Source organism: Exophiala spinifera, assembly GCF_000836115.1.
Source record: "Exophiala spinifera strain CBS 89968 unplaced genomic scaffold supercont1.7, whole genome shotgun sequence".
Classification (NCBI taxonomy): Eukaryota; Fungi; Ascomycota; class Eurotiomycetes; order Chaetothyriales; family Herpotrichiellaceae; genus Exophiala; species Exophiala spinifera.
The window spans coordinates 2716463-2735637 of record NW_015622519.1 but is presented as its reverse complement, the minus strand read 5'-3'; the positions used below and the strand labels follow the sequence as shown (position 1 = coordinate 2735637).

At 47.8% G+C, this 19175-nt stretch overlaps 4 protein-coding genes across 4 annotated transcripts; 2 read left to right on the top strand and 2 right to left on the bottom strand.

The window, feature by feature from the left end:
• Window positions 1-2965: 2965 nt before the first annotated feature.
• PV08_10006 (uncharacterized protein) lies at window positions 2966-4808 on the top strand (the record flags this gene model as incomplete). The annotated part of the gene is made up of 3 exons (XM_016384321.1): window positions 2966-3232; window positions 3278-3752; window positions 3799-4808. 3 exons carry the CDS (start codon window positions 2966-2968, stop codon window positions 4806-4808), a joined length of 1752 nt encoding a protein of 583 aa, XP_016232944.1.
• Window positions 4809-6472: 1664 nt separating this feature from the next.
• Window positions 6473-7339, top strand: PV08_10005 (uncharacterized protein; the record flags this gene model as incomplete). Its single annotated transcript, XM_016384320.1, has 1 exon — window positions 6473-7339. The coding sequence occupies one exon, from the start codon at window positions 6473-6475 to the stop codon at window positions 7337-7339; it is 867 nt and encodes a 288-aa protein (XP_016232943.1).
• Window positions 7340-12647: 5308 nt separating this feature from the next.
• PV08_10004 (uncharacterized protein) lies at window positions 12648-14544 on the bottom strand (the record flags this gene model as incomplete). The annotated part of the gene is made up of 3 exons (XM_016384319.1): window positions 12648-13745; window positions 13828-14149; window positions 14210-14544. 3 exons carry the CDS (start codon window positions 14542-14544, stop codon window positions 12648-12650), a joined length of 1755 nt encoding a protein of 584 aa, XP_016232942.1.
• Window positions 14545-14861: 317 nt separating this feature from the next.
• PV08_10003 (uncharacterized protein) lies at window positions 14862-16037 on the bottom strand (the record flags this gene model as incomplete). The annotated part of the gene is made up of 1 exon (XM_016384318.1): window positions 14862-16037. One exon carries the CDS (start codon window positions 16035-16037, stop codon window positions 14862-14864), a length of 1176 nt encoding a protein of 391 aa, XP_016232941.1.
• Between the last annotated feature and the right edge of the window lie 3138 nt (window positions 16038-19175).

The following is a 19175-nucleotide window of genomic DNA, read 5'->3' as shown; positions in this document are numbered from 1 at the left end:
TATAAAATAAATATTTTCGAAGTATAATAGAAAAATATAAAAGAATCTCTTAAGTCACCCTAAAGAGAGAGATATATATATTCTCACTTAATCTTATCGCTCTTACTTAAATAAAAAGAAGTACACTGCGAACTATATATAATCTAATTAAGAAGAGTATCTAGAAAGCGTTTAAGAGAGTATAGAATAGTCTTAGAATAAGATATTAATATTAAGTAAAGTTTTTATATCTCACTAAAGAATATACTCAAGAGAAGATAAATATCTATATTAAAGAGAAGATAAATCGTTAGTGAACTTTATATAAATAATATCACTATCGCTATTTAGAAGTATCGCTATTAAAGAAGATAACTCTTTATAAAGCTATAAATCACGACTAGAAGGCTAGATAAGAAAAGACTAAAACGATCTTAAGGGGTTCTAATTCCCTAATAATTTAGATAATTAACTAAAAGCTAAATAGATACACGCTTTATATAGATCTCTTAAAAGCTGAAGCGACAATATTATTTCTTCTTAGAATAGAGATAATTAGGCTTAATGAGTGGCTAGCAAGAATCGATATCTTAAGTGTACTCTCGCTATACTTATATAGCCAATATATAGAAATAATATATTATATTCTTCTACACTATCAAAAATACAAACAAGAGAAGCTTTTTTAGGCTTACGAAATATAAAGAGTTAATAAGATACTCTCAAGACTTAAAGCCATAAAGTATATAACTCGCTGACTACTCGCACAAGAAATACTGAGATATCTATAACTTACGAGAAAGATAGAGAAGAAAGAAATATTAAAGTATACACTCTTAAGAGACTATACTAAGTAATAGAACAAGACCTTCTATAAATCGAAGGAAAAGATAATTATAAAGCGACAAAAAAAATAGCAAAAAAGGCGCCTACAAAATATAAACAGCTCGAGAGAGAGTCAAAGATTTTCCCGAATCTTAATGAGATTTAGGTTTTTCCTTGAAAATTACTAGAGTTTATATAGTCTTAAGAGAGAGCTAAATTAGATTATAATAAAACTTTATTATTATTATTATTATAATTATAAATTAAATATTAAGTGAGAGAATATAATCTATTCTTCTTTCTCTTAGTGAATCATAAAGAGAAGAGTTAATAATAAAGAAGGAGAGAGCTATAGCTAGGTTTATATATCTATAGCACTCATTATTTTTGACTAAGATAGCTTTTAGTGACTAACTTAAAAACACTTTTACTTATAAAAAATAGAGTTTATTAAAAACGCTATACTATTAATAAAAGCGACAATCTAGTATTACTATACTCTTAGATTAGTAATGACTTATCGCTATAAAAGAATATATTAATAATCCTAATCATTAATAATATCGAACTATTCTATATAATAGTGAGCGAAGAGATATCGCCTTAAAAGCTATTAGCTAGTTATTTAGATTAAATAGTGATCGCACGCGAATCTAGAAATCATAGCTAGAGCTATATTCTCTTAAAATAAATCGTTTTAAGGCGTTAGTTAAGAGATATTCATGAGATTAAGTGTCGTGAGGTTTTCTAACTAGAACCGACGCGAGCTATCGATTAAGTGAATCTAAGAAAAATACTACTAAATAGATCTTAGATTAATATATAGAGCGTATTAATATAGTGTATAAATTAACGCATTTTTAAGAGCGCTTATTATAAGATTATAGCTATAAAGCTAGGAAGAGAAGATTATAATATAAAGAGAAGATAAGATAACTGTATACCTATAAAGTCGAGTCTTAAAAGGATTAGCTAGGATGAAAGAGTTAATCGTTTAAAAGGTAAAGACGAGGCTATATTATGTTATCATGAGGCTAAGCCATAGAATATTTAGCGCTACAACAAATATAACGCTACAGGACAAATTTGGCGCTACACTCAAAGTTTATTTCCATTCCGCGCGCCGATCTGCCGCGAAAAGGCGCTACAGTCGAGTCCTGTCCTACTAGGGTTCGAAGGAAACTAGATAAATCGGCTCGTAGTGACTTCGAAGTCTGGTGCTTATCCTATAGGTGTTGATTAACGCTATGTCTATGGACCGTTAGTATATAACCACAGCTAAGACAAAGAAGACCTCGCTGTGGTGATAAAAGCTGGAGATTAAGACCTTTAAGCCGAATTTCAAGAGCCTTGGGTTCTAAGGAAGACCACAACATAATATTTTCTCTGTTCTAGGTCTATGTATTGTCTAAATTGAGAATATATAGCTATGTGTATATTAATAGAGACCGTAAGCTATCAAAGCAAAACGCGTACTCCGTATGACCGGGACGAGTTAGAATCAGACGCGTAAAGTGCATAGCGCGTCAAGGTGAGATTAGAGAAGCCGGAAGCGAGGAAACCTCAACCAATGAAACGCGCTGGTGTATCGCTCACCCTGCAGAACGGATTAAAAATGATCCGCCGGAATCCGTTGGATTACGGGTCCACCTAGAGTGCGGCCGACACCCCGGAATCCAATGGATTCCGAGTGAACCTAATGTCTGGAGGGCTGAACACACCATCGACTGGCCATTGTTGCAGAAGGCACCTCTGATTCGTTAGCCGGCATATTAGGTCAATTCTCCACGGGAACGGTGGCTTCTCCTGGTTCCAATCGCTAAGATGGAGGCTTATTGACTCTGCATTCTGTGTTTATGTCAGCTGCGGAACATATATGGCTCCCCGAGCTGCATTGCACACGACCATGGTGGCCATGCTAAGCTTGGTTAGCAAGGGAATCGTGGCACTCACCGCACCGACTCTGGAACGCTAGCCTTACGCCACGAAGAGCTGGGAGACGGCGTCCGAACGCACAAGGTGGGAGTTTCCGGATGGCTGAGCCAGGACAGCATTGTCGAAGTCATTGATTGAGGCCAGCCAGCCAAACACATTAAGCTCCAGGCATATGGATTGGCCCTCAACGGAACTACCAAGCCTTCCCTCGCAACCATCTATCCCAATGGCGACATATCGTGGAAGCTTCTATTTCGTCAACAAAGATAGCTCCAACTTGACTCGCAAAGATGCAAACGAAGCGTTTCGAATCAGTTCCCATGTCACAAACAAGTACTATCAATGGGCGAAGCGAAATCGGAAGAAGTACGCAGTCAATGTTGGAGAAAGTCAACATCGGCTTGAAGCTCAAGCTCTCCAGAAAGTCCACAAGTCACAGAATTTTATCTGGTCGGCCGCGCCTGTCTCGCACGTCGGGGATGAATGTGTCCAGGTTCCTCCAAGTGGCGACATCAACAGTAGAATAATATGCTAGCAGCTAGGATCAGGGGCGAACAGTAGTGCGTACGGGTCTGCCAGTCCGCACGACTCACTCGAACATCTCGAGCAGCCGTCATCAACCGAAGAGATCGGTCGGCAATACCTCAATTTCCAACTCTGGCCAGAAGCTCTCTCCGAGAGAGAATGTCGAATGCCTAAGCGTTTTGACTTCAACCCCCCCGATTGGGCCGCCTGTCCTCTTTTCCGAAAGGAGGCTTTGGCAGTCTTCCGTGACTGGTGTCTCTCCTACAGCTGTGTCGGTATACAGCAGGCAAATTATCGCCAGTCGATCGACGCTGCCTGGCGTGCGAAAGCGACAGCATTCGTCACGGACAAGAAATCTCTGCATGGCTGGTATTCGAGCGTTCTGATCTTGAAAGCTCTCTATATGCAGCCAGAATCATTCACTTTTCTCTATCCCATGGCTCTCAGGCATCAGAACAGGAGTCTGATGTTACTCCGGGCGCACGTCTGTGAGACTGTGGGACCTTCAACGAGTCTCATTTTATGCCAGAACAGCGTTATATAATGGCGACTTTCGAGCGAACGTGGCCCATGAGCCAGTCCTATGGGAAGCTGTAGAAAGGCTTGGAGGTCTAGATGCGCTCGATCCAGACACGCGAGCGTTTGTTATCTTGATGGACAATGGCCATTCGAGGTTCACACTTACGCGACCACATTTGCACTATACCCACTTCGACCCCGGGTCTTTTCATTCTCAACCGGAACTTGCTCAGTATGGTCCTTTGCTGTCAAACTTGGACTCACAGTTTCGACTATGGGACGAAGCATTTCTCCTGCCTGATGACGCTCTTTCTGATGACCTGCACAACTATATCATGGCGCATCGAGAGTTCGTGGCCGCACAAGCTTTAGCAAGCCGGTTACTTTCGGAGAAGGACCAGAACGCTGCCGACGCCGTCTTCTATTGGCTCCACCGTCGACGCGACTCCCTGAGTTCTTGGACTATGACTGTCTACTGTAACATCGTCCAGACGATGACTCCCCAGACACCCATGTCTCGACGCACGCGGAGACAACTACACGCATGCATCTGTCTCGCAGTATCTTATGCCATGTCGTTCATCTACGGATTCACTCTCCCTCTCGAGAAATGGCTTCTCTATATCCCCATCCAGAACTTGCGGCCTCAGATAGAGATCCTGCTAGACTGCATGAGGAAGCGAGGCACATTGCCTTCTGCAGCCTCATCGGGAACGGCTACTTCCTTGCCTACACCGCCAGTGGCTATAACTCACCATGAAAGCCTCCTCTTTCTCTTCTTCGTCGGCGCCTGCGCCGAACAGCTCTCTGATGGTACCGGTAAGAGACCTGAATTACTCATCGACAAGCGGTGGTATTCAACACGGTTCGCTGAGATGACGAAGATTCTCAGGTTGAGGACCTGGAAAGAATCCAAAAAGGTCTTGGAAATGTTTCTATACGGTGATGGGATGGTTTTGGACCGGTTTGTCGAAGGCTTATTCGAGCTCAGGAATGAGTTGGCGATGAGTGGCGGTATGCTCTAAGCGGACTCGACGGGTTTGGGGCCCATGTCTGCATGAAGTAGAGCGGTTTATGCCTGGGTTGATTGAACTTGAATCTGTTGGACTTGCGATACTCGATCTCGATAGCTGTACGACAATAATTAGCTTTCCAATAGTGCCAGGAGGGGGAATGTGTGAGCAGCTTACTACTATTATCGCCTGTAGTACGCGGGCTTCGCTTCGCCATTGGTCCGTCGTCCGGCGTAGCGTCGAACACTGTGCTGAGAGATACCCGGTGTGACTCGAAAGGAGCTTTGACCTTAAGACGTGTGGCAAGCGAAAATATGGAGCCTGGCTTGGTCACCTCACCTGCATCGGATTTCTTGCTGGCCATTCTTGTCTCGCTGTCGCGAATGTGATTGATGATACCTAGATTGACAAAGTAGCATTCCAGTGGAAGGGACTTGCCAGATAAGCGCTCAATCTTGAGTCGTCCGCCATTGTACCTTTTCTGAATCACTTCATCAATGTGTGCAGGCGTAACTGGTTGGGAGTTAGTATAGAGGTTATTCGGGGAAGGACTCACCAAAAAAGTCAATTACGTACCCCCTACTTCTTTCTCAAGCCGTCACATTGCACTTTCTTGTCCTTCTCGGTATAGCACAGGTAGCTGAGCATTAAAGATGCCGAAGAGCCAGTAAGCTTGGTCTTCAACCTTCTTCGTCTGACGATTTCTAGCCCACTTGGAAAGCTTTTCTGCACTAAAGTCCAGCACAGATCTGCCACGTAAAGCTGCGGCGGCAGGTATTCCAGTGATCTCGGCTATTTACTGTACGTGTGTGGCTTTAGACCCAGTAATACCCCCTCTCGTGAAAAGAAAGTGCTAGAACTTTCTGCAGTGTCCAACGGTCCAACCTCATGTGAACCATTTGCTGGTCTGAAAGCTCTTCTTCCAACAATAGCCGGACTCGCCATTCACGTTTCGCTTGGAAGACGAAACAGCAGCCAAAAACACGAAGCTTTTTGATGAATGTCAACCTCACGAGGCACTCGCGAGGCACACGCGAGGCTCACGCAAGGCATCCATGAGGCAGAATGCCTCATGAATGCCTCCGTTTCACAGTAGATAAATCTCTAACGTGTCGATCGTCGTCGGTGGTGTTGCGTTCAGCGAAGAGGGGCCCCCCTGACTTGCGTGGTCGACTACCCGGTTGTAGAGCGGGGGGCAGTGTGCGCAATCCCGATCGTCGGACGGGCGCTGGAGCGGAAGGTGCGGTGGTAGGTGGTTGTGGTGGTGTTGTTGGGGCGGGAGCGTTGGGCGCCATACCCGCTTTTGCCCGTAGGAAGTAATGATGTAGACTAGATACTCGCCTTATTTACGTGCCTTCGCGCGCGTAAACGCGTCGAGAGGAGTTGTAGCGACTGGCGAGGGAGTGTAGCGACTCAACGGCCAAGTCTCTGTTGAACATTGGGGAAGAACAGAACTCACAGGTTAGGCTCTTTGGAGAAAGAGGAACCCACGTGATAATTATCAAGTCCTGCGCGCGGAATGGGCTTCCGTTGATCCGTGGGCGCGCAGCTCATCCATCCTTGCCCTCCGCGTCTAACCACACCAGTACAATACTAACGACCTCTTGTCTCTGTTCTTCAAACTCGCACAATTCAACGGCTTCTAGGACAATTCAAGAAAAACATAAGCAAGAAATATGCCGGGAGACAGGGGGCGAGATGACCATGGTAGTCAAAGAAGAAGCAGCCAACCCACGAACCCACGAAGAGGGCGCGACTCGAGTCACTCATCGCACAACAGCCAACTGCCTGAGAATGTCGTCCAGACAGCAACTCCTCCTTCGATGACGCCACAGGAAAAGGCCTGGTGGGCTATGAGCTTCGAAGAACTCTACCAGCATGCATACAGCAAGGACTTTGGAAAAAGAAAAAGTCAATCGAGGAAGGATGGTCGAGTCCGTATAATTAAGTGGCTCTGCGCAAAAGAAGGGATAACACCTTATGTTGTACCATCTATTGCGCCCACAACACCAGCTACCGCGACCGTTCGTCGTACCGTACGTCCCACAGGAGCAATATCTCACCCCGAAGCTATTCTGCGCACATCTGACCCTGATCTCCAACGCCGGATCGACGCAGCAGAGTCACAATATCGAACATGGACACAAGCCGACTTGACAGAACTAGCGATGCAGAGATCCTACCAACTACTCAAAGACAGTAACGGCAAGCTGCCATCTAGATCGGTTGCAGCCTTGGCGAATTGGCATGCAGGATGGGACGTTCTTAAGAGTGAGAGGGAGAAGAAGTGGTGGCTGGGCGATGGTATTGATCTCGTGAACAAGGCCAAGGCGATGGGGTATCAGGGTCCTCCTAATTCGAAGAAGTATGATGTTATTGTGTGGCTGCGTTCTACTCCGGAAGCCGCTGAGCTTGATGTGGCGGAGAATGTCGCGGAACCGACACCTAATAAGAACAGTAACCCTGCGAAGCGGAAGGCGGGCGAGGCAGCGCAGAGGGTTGCTAAGCGGCGGGCGAAGGGTTCGAAGAGGTGGAACGGGTGACTTTGAACAGAAAGATATTGCAAGATGCAGAAGAAGTGCTAACCGCCCCAGTTTGGATATCGAGGAGAGCCTTGTGTTTGTTCTACAGGCGAGAAAGAAGCGGGCCGGCCTCTCTCTACCGCCGCATTCACAACCCCGCCGCCGGATAAGAGATGGTGCTAAGGAACTTAGTGGGTCGATCACGTAGATGCATTGCTTGCGTTAGACCGCTGAGTCGGAGACAGCACGAGAACTTCGAGAAACTCAAACCCACATTTTTCAAAAAGTGTAATGAGACAGTGGGTAAATTTCAAGCAAATATCACCATCGCAGTTCGTCGGACAAGGGAAATGCACCGTTTATAAGAATTGTTTCGCTGCCACTTGGTCCCCTCATGGAGAAGACATGGTGAGCCGCTCTACACTGTTTGAGGTATAGCTAATCCTGTACAGGAAACTTACTACCCGGTTTCTGTTATGATGACACCGGAGACTTCCAAGAGACTTCAAGACAGACAGCCGTCCTCGCTTTCGGCAAAGGCAGGCAGAGTTTGGAGAAAGAGGCTCAGGAGACAAAGTAAAGAACTTCACGGTGCAAGATTAGCAACAAAGCTCAATATCTACTATTCACCAATGGTCTGAGAGCCTTCCACAGAGCCTGGACTTTGCTATCATGTTGTCCTAAGCTCTCGACTAGGTTGATCTGGGACATGATGTTCACTTTAATCTTTGTAGCGCCGAGCGACGTGGGTTGGTCTAGTCCAGCTGCGCTGATGACACAAACAGAACAAAAAAGACCCTGATGCCATCACGGTAAGATAGAATATCCGAGAAGTCTTGCGTTCTCTGGAAAAAGGGACCGCACGATTCCGCGCGATCGCCAGCGGGTTCAGAAACACTTAGATCGCTTTGGCCAGTTGAGATGAGAGAATACGTGCCTAATGCTTTGGCATGCAACCAAGACTCAGTCATTGAATTCCTTCATGGGCCTCGGCTGGCCATCGTTGGCCCCGAACTTGTGCTGATCTGCCAGTACGCGCTTCAAGTGACGACAAGTGCGTAAGCCAGCATTTGCGCTAGAAGCACCTTGTGCCCAAGGCACAACGTCGTGGGCCGGACCAAGTGATAACCTCTCTTCAGCTGGCCAATCCTCGAGATGTTCCACAGATTCTTCGCGTCAATCTCATTCAGCGCACTCTTGACCACCACTTCCTCTCACGCCAGCATTCTCTCCTGCTCCATATCGAGAGCGTCCATAAAGGTCCGCATCAGTTCGAAACTGGGTTCCGACTGGGCGATTTGCGCTCCTGGCATTGGTGGCCGAGCTGCCATTGCGGCGGATAGCTCAAGAGTTCGCACATGGCTCAATAGCGCGGTGTACGGTTCGCGGAGAACCCCAATGGACAAATCTCGGTGAACTTTGGGGGAAAGTACAGGAAGAAGAGCGGGGTTATCTCTCCCTCGACCTGTTTACAAAGGGTGCGTAACTCCGCCTCCTCTTCCCCGATGGTCGTTTTTCTGGATAGCCGCGATGCCGTGTAATCCATTTCAACCGCGTGCGGTTTTCAAGCCCTCCCTCGAAGACCGCTTCCCAAATCTGGACACGAATCTCCACGGGTAGCTCTAGTAGCCTCGATGGTTGGGGCTCTTCTCGCAATGTTGGTGCCATCACCTCTCCGACAGCCTGACTAGGCTATGGTCCGCCTCTTTCTCCGATCTCCTTCGGCGCACCTGGCGTCGGTCGTGCTAGTCGCTCTCTCGGGGGTACTTGTGATCTAGGACTGCGCCCAGGCCGTCGGGGTCGCAAACGTGATCGTCGACGTAGGCCATGTCGTCGTGAAGGTCCAGGTGCTGGGTGCGTGTCTGGAGTCACTTTCATCGGAGTGACTCTGGAGTTGGGAGGAAGATAGGTGGTTGGTATCAAAGAGAGAAGGCAGAGGCGTCTCGGTGTCTGCGACTTTCTGAGTGCGGTCATCAGAGGTCGAAATTTCGAGTCAAATTCACCATGCTGTTGAAACGGCGCAGGGAGGCGCTGGAGCCTGGTCGTGCAGTAGCCAATCAACGCTCGTTTCGCGACACAATGAAGAAATGTAGAGGTCGGGAATGATTTCGCCCTCTACTGGCTCGGCGATTCGGCTTTGGTACTAAGATGAGATTGCCCAAACCTCCAAGCGGGACCAATCGCCAGGTCAAGGACGCGTTGCAGGGTGTAGGCCTCGGCTCCCTAAACTCCCAAATTGGACCGACCAGATGGGATGGCGACCGTGTTCTGCGTCGTTCTCCCACGGATGCCCAATGTGCTGACGATTCTTCTCGAGGTAGGGAACCTCCAATGATCGCAATCTTCTGGGACGGACGCCATTTCAAGTTGCGTTGAGCACGCAACAGGAAGACGCCGACCCCGATCCGACGCGAATATCAAGGGATCTCTTGGCTTTGCCGACACGAGGCATTACGTGCAAGGCTCCGTGCCATGGGTGATTTCATGAACGGCGGAGGGGACAACGGTCCATCTTTTGAACAGACCAATCTTCGGGGGCCGATTTGATGTAACTGATCAATACGTCACTCGCTTCAACCTGGATCATCGCCGACTCTTTTGGATGCCACGTGCTCCTCCCAGTCTTGCCAGCAACAACAATCCACGCGGGTCATGCACCTGTGTTAGCGAAGCGTCCTTCAAATTGTTGTTTTGTAGTAGTTTTGAGGCCAGATTTGTGAATCTCGATGGCCGCAGACTCGGTAATATTACTCGCATCCTGACATTTTCGTGAGGTCAGTCACTCACCCCGAAAGAACCTCTTGTTCTAGCGATGTCATTTTAGTCGCACGTCAAACACATGCATCGCTCAAGCGCACTAGAGCTTCCAGAGCTCCTGCCGGATCTGCCCGTTTGACACTATGCTACAATTTGCGGCGGGAGTGAGGCAATCGATTGGCATGGCGACAACACGAGGGTCCTAGTATAATAAAAGAGGTACCGCTGGATTTTGCCAAAGCCCGTGTTTTGCTCTTTCTGGTAACCACCATTCCTAATCAGGGCATTTTGAGACCAAAGCCCAACCACGTGATACTCTAGAGCGTCTCAGTTCGTCCTAGCTCCACACGCGATGCACGCGCTTTTTTGTGAAACTACACCATTTTGGGGTAAGTTAGGCAACACGGTGAGTAGGCCTTAGAATCACATTCTGTGCCATAACGTGTCGAGTAAAAAGAATCTCAACAGCTCTCTACGCGGAATCGTGGAGTGGATTACTTATATTCTCCCGTGATAGACATAGTAAACGCTAAACAGCCATGTTCAATACCTAAAGACTCTCTCGTGATACTGTCCACCAGGTCGACGGCGAGACAAATTCCATCTATGGGGTTTCCATAGTGTCAGGTGCCAGACACAATACCGCAAGCAGTATCAACATTACACGACCACTCTTTAACGGCCCTCAAAATGCCTCTCAAGACCCCACACAAGATCTCATATCATATAACGCCGACTACCATGTACTGATCTGTCGTGAACATGGATATGCTGTTCAAAACCTACATCATCATTTAAGAGATGAGCACCCCTCTCTCAGCCGGCAAGACCGAAAAGCCATTGAAACACGCCATCAGATATACGCCACCCTTCCTCCAGCTCAAGTCAGAACTCCATCCACAGTGATCAAGTTTATTCCAGAGCTGAGAGCGCCTGTACAGGCTTTCCAGTGTCGTGGTGATGGCTGTGGTCAGACCTACACGAATTATGTAGCATTCGCAAGCATGCTAATAGTCATCACAACACCTGATACGATCTATAATGGCTGCACTCAACGAACTTTTGCGCGCTCTGCGCGATAATTTCGAGGATTGCGCTGGCAGTACCACATTCTCAACTATCATTCAATTCATTGAAAACTGTTGAACTAGGGTGAGTTGCGGGCGTTGCCAATGACCGTCTTTACAAGTCAAATTATTTACTCACGCCTAGCGCCTAGCGCCCTCGGCGGAACGCCGACGCCCTCACGCTCCTTACAACTTTTGCAACACCATCAATTCACTGGATTTCACTATATATGACTATATTCTCGGCCTCACAAGGAGGATTTCTCTCCGTCTAGAACGTCGCCCGATAGAACGCCGCCCGATGGCTCCATGCGGCGCGCTGTGCGGCGGCGAGAAAGCCCTCCCTCGGAGAAAGAAAGTTCGGTCCTTTTGCCTCTATAATAGATAGAGATCTCCCTCCTAGAGGGGGAAATCAGACTCGTCAAGGCATCCCATTTTGCCCCTAAACATCGCCTAGAACTAAGCGTTCCATAACAGATTGAACTTTGTTAAACGGCATCAAGAGCTACGAATGTGTTTTACACGCAAGTACGACTATCAGAGGGCTTAATGCGAAGATCCAGTCATAATTCAAGGCTGGTTTGACCTCGTACAAAACGTGATAGCCAAGTATGGGATCCATAACGATTACATTTGGAACTTTGACGAGACTGGGTTTATGATGGGCCAGATCTCGTCCGCAATGGTTGTGACAGGTTCTGAAGGGCGTGGAAAGGTCAAGATGGTGCAGCCAGGCAATCGGGAATGGGTCACGGTGATCCAGGGTGTTAATTCGTCCGGCTGGGCTATACCACCTTTCCTTGTGGTTGCTGGTAAACATCACCTCGCATCATGATATCGAGACAGCCCTCTTCCGTCCGACTGGGTTATCGCACTTAGTAATAATGGATGGACAACGAACGAGATTGGCCTTGACTGGGTTAAGCACTTCGACAAACACAGTCGTAGTCGTACGAAGGGCATCTATCCTCTATTAGTCTTAGATGGACATGAAAGTCACCACTCAGTGGATTTCGAAGACTACTATAAGAAGAGCAACATCGTCACACTCTGATTGCCTGCACATTCATCACATCTACTTTAACCGCTCGATATTGGGTGTTTCAGTCCCTTAAAGCGGTCATACAGTAAAAGAAATCGAGAACCTGATCCGGATGCACGTGACTTCTATCACGAAGGTTGAGTTCTTTACCGCATTTAAACAGAGCACACAGAGGACACAGAGCACACAGATCACTCATAGATATATATATACACGGTCATTTCATCCGTTTCGGACTGTGAAAAAGTTCACTTCGCTTCTAGTATCGCTCAACCACTCGTGCTCTCAGACATACCCTTTACCTCCTACTTGCCAGGAAACCATACGTGTAGTGACACCCCTGGTGGAGCGAAGCGTAACACTTCTCTTCTTTATGCTTAGAGTCTTGTACCAGAGCGCACCTTAGATAGAAATACTCGAACCCCCTATTGTGTTTTCACTCTGTCTGTTACTTAAGATATTCCTAACATATTCCCAAAGGAGAATCAACTGTTCTGTTCCTGTCTTTGTGCTCTTCCATACCGTACTCTGTGTCTAGCTCGGTTCGAAGTTTGATTTCCTTCTCGAACAATGCCAGGACGAACGCCAATCCAGACACCACAATAGAGACTTCCCACACTCGTCTAAGTGCAAGTGAGTACGTCGTGATCAGAGTTTCGGTGACGGGGCTTCCGAAGGACTTGACGAAGTGGCTAGACGCGTACTGATACGCTCTGCCATGCCCAAGTTGGCCCCGCAAGGTTCGATCAGGGAGGCGCCGGGCTAGCTCGTTAAAACGATTGTTGAATATTACGGCAGGGATAGCCACGCCCCATATCGACCCAAAGGACCGAATGAATGACCAAGCTGCAGTTGTCGCGGCTTGATCGCTTTCTGGAAGGCCCGCTTGTGCGGCCGGCAGAAGCGTGTTGAGCACGAAGCCACTTCCCCCGCCAGCCACCACTGAGATGATGACCCATTCAGCAGTGCTGCTGTGCTTGTCTAGGGGCGTCATCAAGCCAAGACCAAGCGTGGACACTGCGAAGCCAAACAAATGCAAGGGTTTATATCTGCCGAATTTGGTCAGGAGAAGGACGGCGACGATTGCTGTCGGTACAGCAATCACGATTATCGGGATCAAGTAAACACCACTCCTTGTAGGTGAAGCTAGCAATACCGCCTGGAAGTATACTGGCAAAAAAAACAATACCCAGTACAAGTTCGCCGAATTGAGAAAGGTGACCGCGAAAACGATTGCCGAGGTCCGGGTTGCGAATAGTCGAGGAGGAACGACTGGCTCGGTGGGCCAAGAGGTCGTTTCGTAGCCAATGAACGAAAGCAGGCCCAAAGAGCCGAGAAGCAATGGTAGCAAAATACTCCAGTGCGACCACTTGTACTTCGTGCCGCCGTATGTCAAAGCGTACAGGACAGACACAGTCGAGCCAATCAAGAGTATATTGCCGCCATAGTCGATACGTTTTAGCTTTTGGAACAGTGTCATCTTTTTATCGTATTTGACCTGGAGAAAGACAAAGATCATGACCATGGCAACACCACCGACAGGTAGGTTAAGGTAAAAGACCTACAATGCTCTTGGTTAGCTTTTCGACACCAGCACTCGTAGGCCGAACTGGCTTTCACTGGTACAAAGACAAATAACATACCCATCTCCATGTCGTCTGGTCAACAATGACTCCTCCTACCAGGGGTCCAATACACGTGCCGACGAAGTAAACAGACAACACGATTGCAATATAGTTGCCGCGCTCGCGCAGTGGAACTAGATCAGAGACGATGACATCGATAATCATACTGACCCCGCCACTGCCTATGCCCTGTATCGCTCGTCCTGCAATGAGAGTTGCTCCATTCGTCGCTCCACCACACAGACCGCTGCCAACCACAAAAAATGCCACGATGGTCATGGTCAGCCACCTTCGGCCGAAGATGTTGGCTAGTTGACCAAACAGCGGCTGCACAGCGGCACTGCCAGGCGAAGTATCAGCACGAGTCGGAGTTTGCAGGAGCTCAGTCATTGGTATTCACCTGGTGAGGAAGAAGACATTGGTGACCCAGACGTAGTTTTCTCCTAGATGGAGCTCTTCTGATATGATGGGTAGAGCGATCGCGACCACAGTATTTTCGAAGGCAGCAAGAAGACCGACGACACAGAGCGTAGCCATGATAGCCCAGAATCGGGCGTTCGGTTTGAAAGAGGGGCTTGCCTTTTTGGAAATCTGATCTGATGCCACACGTCCCTCCTCGGCCTTGGACGTCATTGCCTCATCGGCCTTACTTAGTTCGTAAGACATTTGCGATTCTGAAAGCTGGATCGTGGGCAGAATACCTGCGGAGGCAGTGTCGACATCAGTGAGGTTCATGATGACCTGTGTCGTCGAAAAGTACTGATGATGATGCGAGAGACGTCTTCCGGGTTCGACACTTTAAGAACTCTGGGAATGTTTGAAATGCGCTTTGGCCCTTGAGGGCACTCTTCCTCATATAAATAGCCTCGTCCAGCTTCGGAGTAATATTGGTTATAGAACTCGGAGTAATAATTAGGAGGGACAACTTCGTCCTTTAAGCTCCGAGCGATAGTGATAGGGTTGGTTGTCACTCTTATAAGGCGGGAGAAAAGTTCCGGCCTGACAATTTAGAAGACTTCAAGAATGCGTAGACAATCTGCAGATTTGAATCACTATGTCAGGTTCCCCATTTCAGCTGAACGGTTGCCCTCTTCAAGTTGCAGGCAGACATTACTCCGAAGACTTTTTCGAATGGTACGCATAATGACCTTGAGCGACTGCAGACCGATTTGCTCAGGTCGGGCCAGCCTATTCTCTTGAGAAGAAGCAGGCGTAGAGATGGCAGTTCTAGCCTCTTGTTGCAGCATTGCTTGGAGGAGTGGAAGGGTGCCGCTGGAAATATCGGATCCAATGGATTCCGTGGCAACCAGCGCTGCTACACCTCGCTCGGCTCGCCACAACAGATCTGTACTGACTTGCATGAAGACTGAGATCTGGAGAGACCGATAGTCACCCAAGTCAAAGCCATCCAGGTACACATCGGGTAATACCCGTGGAATGTCACCAAATAGCTGAGAATAGGCGAGGTGGTTGGTTGTAGCAGCATCAGTAGAATCATCGCCACATGTTGCAACTGAATTCCGCATGGCGGCATATTCTCGTACACGATGTACGGATTTCTCCAACCTTCCCACGAGAGCTTGTAGCCAATCACGATACAGACGTACCAGCGATACATAGCAAGTGCTCAATGCCAGAGCCGTGGGGTAGTCGAGAGCAGAGCGCTCCTCATTGAAGCCCGTTGCTTTTGGTGTGGACGACTTATTAACACCTGCTCCAAGAATGTCTGTATGGATTCTCAACACTCCCTCTCTGGACTCGAATTCAGGCTCGGAGTCGTTATCAGCATCCTTATCTGAGTGCTGTGCAAAGCGCGGGGAGCCTTTTACGGGGAAGATCATCAAATAGAATTTTAGCACCTCAAGGAAACTTTGAATGAACCTCAACATTTGTCCCACTGGCACTATTTGGCGCGATGATTTCGTACTGGAGGTCTCTGTGCTGTCGATGTCCGCGATGTACTTCAGTAGATCGGCGTTTAGATCTGTGAGCTTTCCCAGATAGTGATGCTTTTTATCCACTTGTGAGGCCATAGGTACATTGGCTCCGAGAAGCTGGGTGAATTGGCCGAAATCAGACCATTCACCGAGGTCAGGGAAGGCCATAAAGTCATCAAGACCGATGTTATGATCATCATTCACTGCCACAGCATCATAGCTTGAAGCTGTCGCAGACTGAATATTCGCCACGGAATGTTCTGAAATATCTGATCTGGCGGCAGGCTGCATTATCGACCTTCCCGAAACAAAAGTTTCAACTGCCAGTACCGCACGGCTTGATGCGTCCACTTGTGATGGAAGGCAACTGGATGACTCTTCTTGAGATCCCAGATAAGAAGGGTTGTAGGTCTGTTGAGCAGCTTTTCGTTTCTGATGCAAGAGCCGTGAAGATTGTCGGCTGAGATCAATTTTCAGCCGAGGTCTTCCAGGAGGCAAGGATGGGAACGTCTGACACGGTAAGCCCGCTTTAGCGCATCTATCGCATTGATCAAGATGGCCATCAGACGGTGTGCGGGTGCATTTCAGTTTATGACCTCGACATCTCTCACATGCACTGCGTTGAGGTTTTGGATCCCCGGTCGGCCATAATCGCTCATTCATTGGAGCTACCACAGTTTGTCTATCCTTTCGAAATATATGGTGGCGTGTTGGCTTATTGAGCAGGAAACATTGTAGATAGGATCCCTCAACGTCTCGCCATTTTAATGCTCTTGTGGTTGAGGAGTCGGATAATTCTCTGTGAAGGGACGAGGGGAAATGATCCGAACAAGGCGAAGACAAACCTGACTTCGGCGCTTTTATTATTGGCTGAATAGCGACAGCTCCGGTTCGCAATGCCTTCTTGGCGATGTTGCAGGGTTTGAAGCCTCGTATAAGCCTATGGTTGGGAGATAGTCAACACTTTCCGGCCGTCGAAAAATACTGTTGAAAGGCTGAGATGTGGGATACTCCGCGCCGCCGTCCGTACAACATATATATGCTAGCTTAGCGACACCCTCAGGAGACGCCTATGCCTCGACGCTCCTTCTTGCTTCTACAACACCTTTAATTCACTAAACATTCGCTATATCTGGGTATATCATTGACCTTATATTGAAGGATTGATCCATATCGACGACCGTTGGATTGCGGGATGATCTCCTGGCAGCCTTCGATGCAGCGGAGAGAAATACCTCGAAAAGGAGGAGAATTCCCTCCTTTGGCCATATAATTTCTATTCGACTGGACCTCCTGGAGGTCAGACTCGTCAATGCATTCGATTTGGCCGCCAAACATCGCCTAGACCTGAGCGTCGCATGACACGTTTCGACGCTAAGATTCATGACGAAGCTAAAGAATATTTACAACACCATGAAATTTCTATATCAGCTGCCAAGAAACAAGCGAGATTAGAAGAGGCGGAGGCGGAGCGAGGCGAGAGTAGAGCGCCTCCGCCTCATGAGGAGCCATCTTATGATAACACTGGTTGAGTAGCACCTGTGCCTGTACATTAGTCGCAGCTGGGTAGCCACCAAAGCTATGGATAGCGCTGTTGACCCAGGGGGTCGCGCGGGATAGATTTCTTGCCTCGCAGATTAAAGAAGATGCTGTATATATATTCTGGTAAGTTGCAGCCATCATTTATGTCCAGTAGTAGTTGTTAATTCCAGCAGGAATTGTAGGCAGAAAGTGTTCGTATACTATTTTACCCAGCGTCCAAAGAAAGGTCCCCGCAGACAATCGTTTCATCCGCGATGCTTGATAAAGGAAACAAGGAAAAAATCGTGGAATGTAAATCCAATATAGAGGTCTCCGCCCTCCGAGAACAAGGTGACATGCGCCACGATCTACAGGTTCTGAGACTGTCAGATGTTGCTCCAGGGCTCGGGTACCATATTCCGAAGCACTCTGCCTGGAGAATCACTGCAGTAGCCGAGAGACATATCAGGTGGCCAGACCTGACTCGGACTTTCGATCCTGCCGGCGCACGCAGAAAAATCTCAGGAATCAGCAGTGCAAGCGCCCGCGGGAACTGTATATAGTATATCATCTAACCAGGGTGACGCTGCCAAGCACATCTTCATCATCCCTTCCGCATGCTAGCGGCTGTGACCGGCCTTCCCATCTCTACTCGTTCAGTTTCAATTTGAACCCGAAGTGGTCCAAGGAGTTGTGCGAACAAGCCTGAAAATCTGCAATGTAAGAGAAGAACCTCTCGCCATCTAGATGCCAAGTGTGTTTATTGATATCCCGCAAGATATGGAAGATGCCGTGGATAAACTCAATCTCCGACAGCACCTCAAGTCCTCAGTGGAGTGCATCGACGCGCACTGGAATGCTACCTTGGAGATGTGGCATGTCCAGATCAGAGATCTTCAAACCGGGCTCAAATACTCCCCACTGAGGGCGAGCGGCTGGTCAAAGAAAATGGTATCAACTGATCTCGAGTAGAAGTAGAGTACTCAAGTGATAAAGTATACTTTTTCTAAGGGACAGATCCACTAACGAAGCTTCATAAACAATCCTTGGTGTTCTCGGTCTTGAGGGCATTGGATTAAAACAAACGGGTTCAGCCCCTTCGCACACAACGGCTTTTATTGGTTTAGTGCTATAGAGCGCGAGCATGTGAATAAGTATAATCGAATTCTGATTAACACATACTACAAGCAAAGACCCCTTCCTAAACGGCCTCGCTATACTGCCTACGCTTCGCATATTCAAGGGGTCATCCAGCTGAACAAACCCACAAATCGAGTTGACGTGACATAAACTGTACTTCTAAGCTTATTGGCCAGCATTTAGGCTTACATGGTAGAGGTTTGAGCATTCCGAACTAAGTTTGCTCAGGACTAGGATGCCTACGGGTGTCACAAATAGGTACCTAGCATTCTATAGATCTTTTCACATGCCTGGGTATCAATTTTTTTGCAAGTTTGTCGTCCCGCTTGGGTAAGGTGAAGTGTTGATGGGAGGCATCAAGATGAACATTGGACTGTATAACGACAGCCATCTTTGTCGACCATGGAGATATGACATGAAGTCTTCGGCTGATTGCGGAGCACTTAATAGGCGCCGCTTCTAAAAGCGGAAGAGTGCGACTCGAGTACCGTAGCTGAGTAGGGAGGATTCCTTAGCCATAGGTACTAGTGCGTTAGGTTGGTATAGTATAGGGTACTCAGACTCTCTCGTTTGCCGGCTGCAAATTGAAGCCGGGGTCGGGATGAATCATTATCCCCTGAACACCTGATGACCTCATGACCTGATAAACATATTCAACAGCGTATTCAACAGAGTATTCAACAGCGTATTCAACAGCGTATTCAACAGCGTATTCAACAGCGTATTCAACAGCGTATTCAACAGCGTATTCAACAGCGTATTCAACAG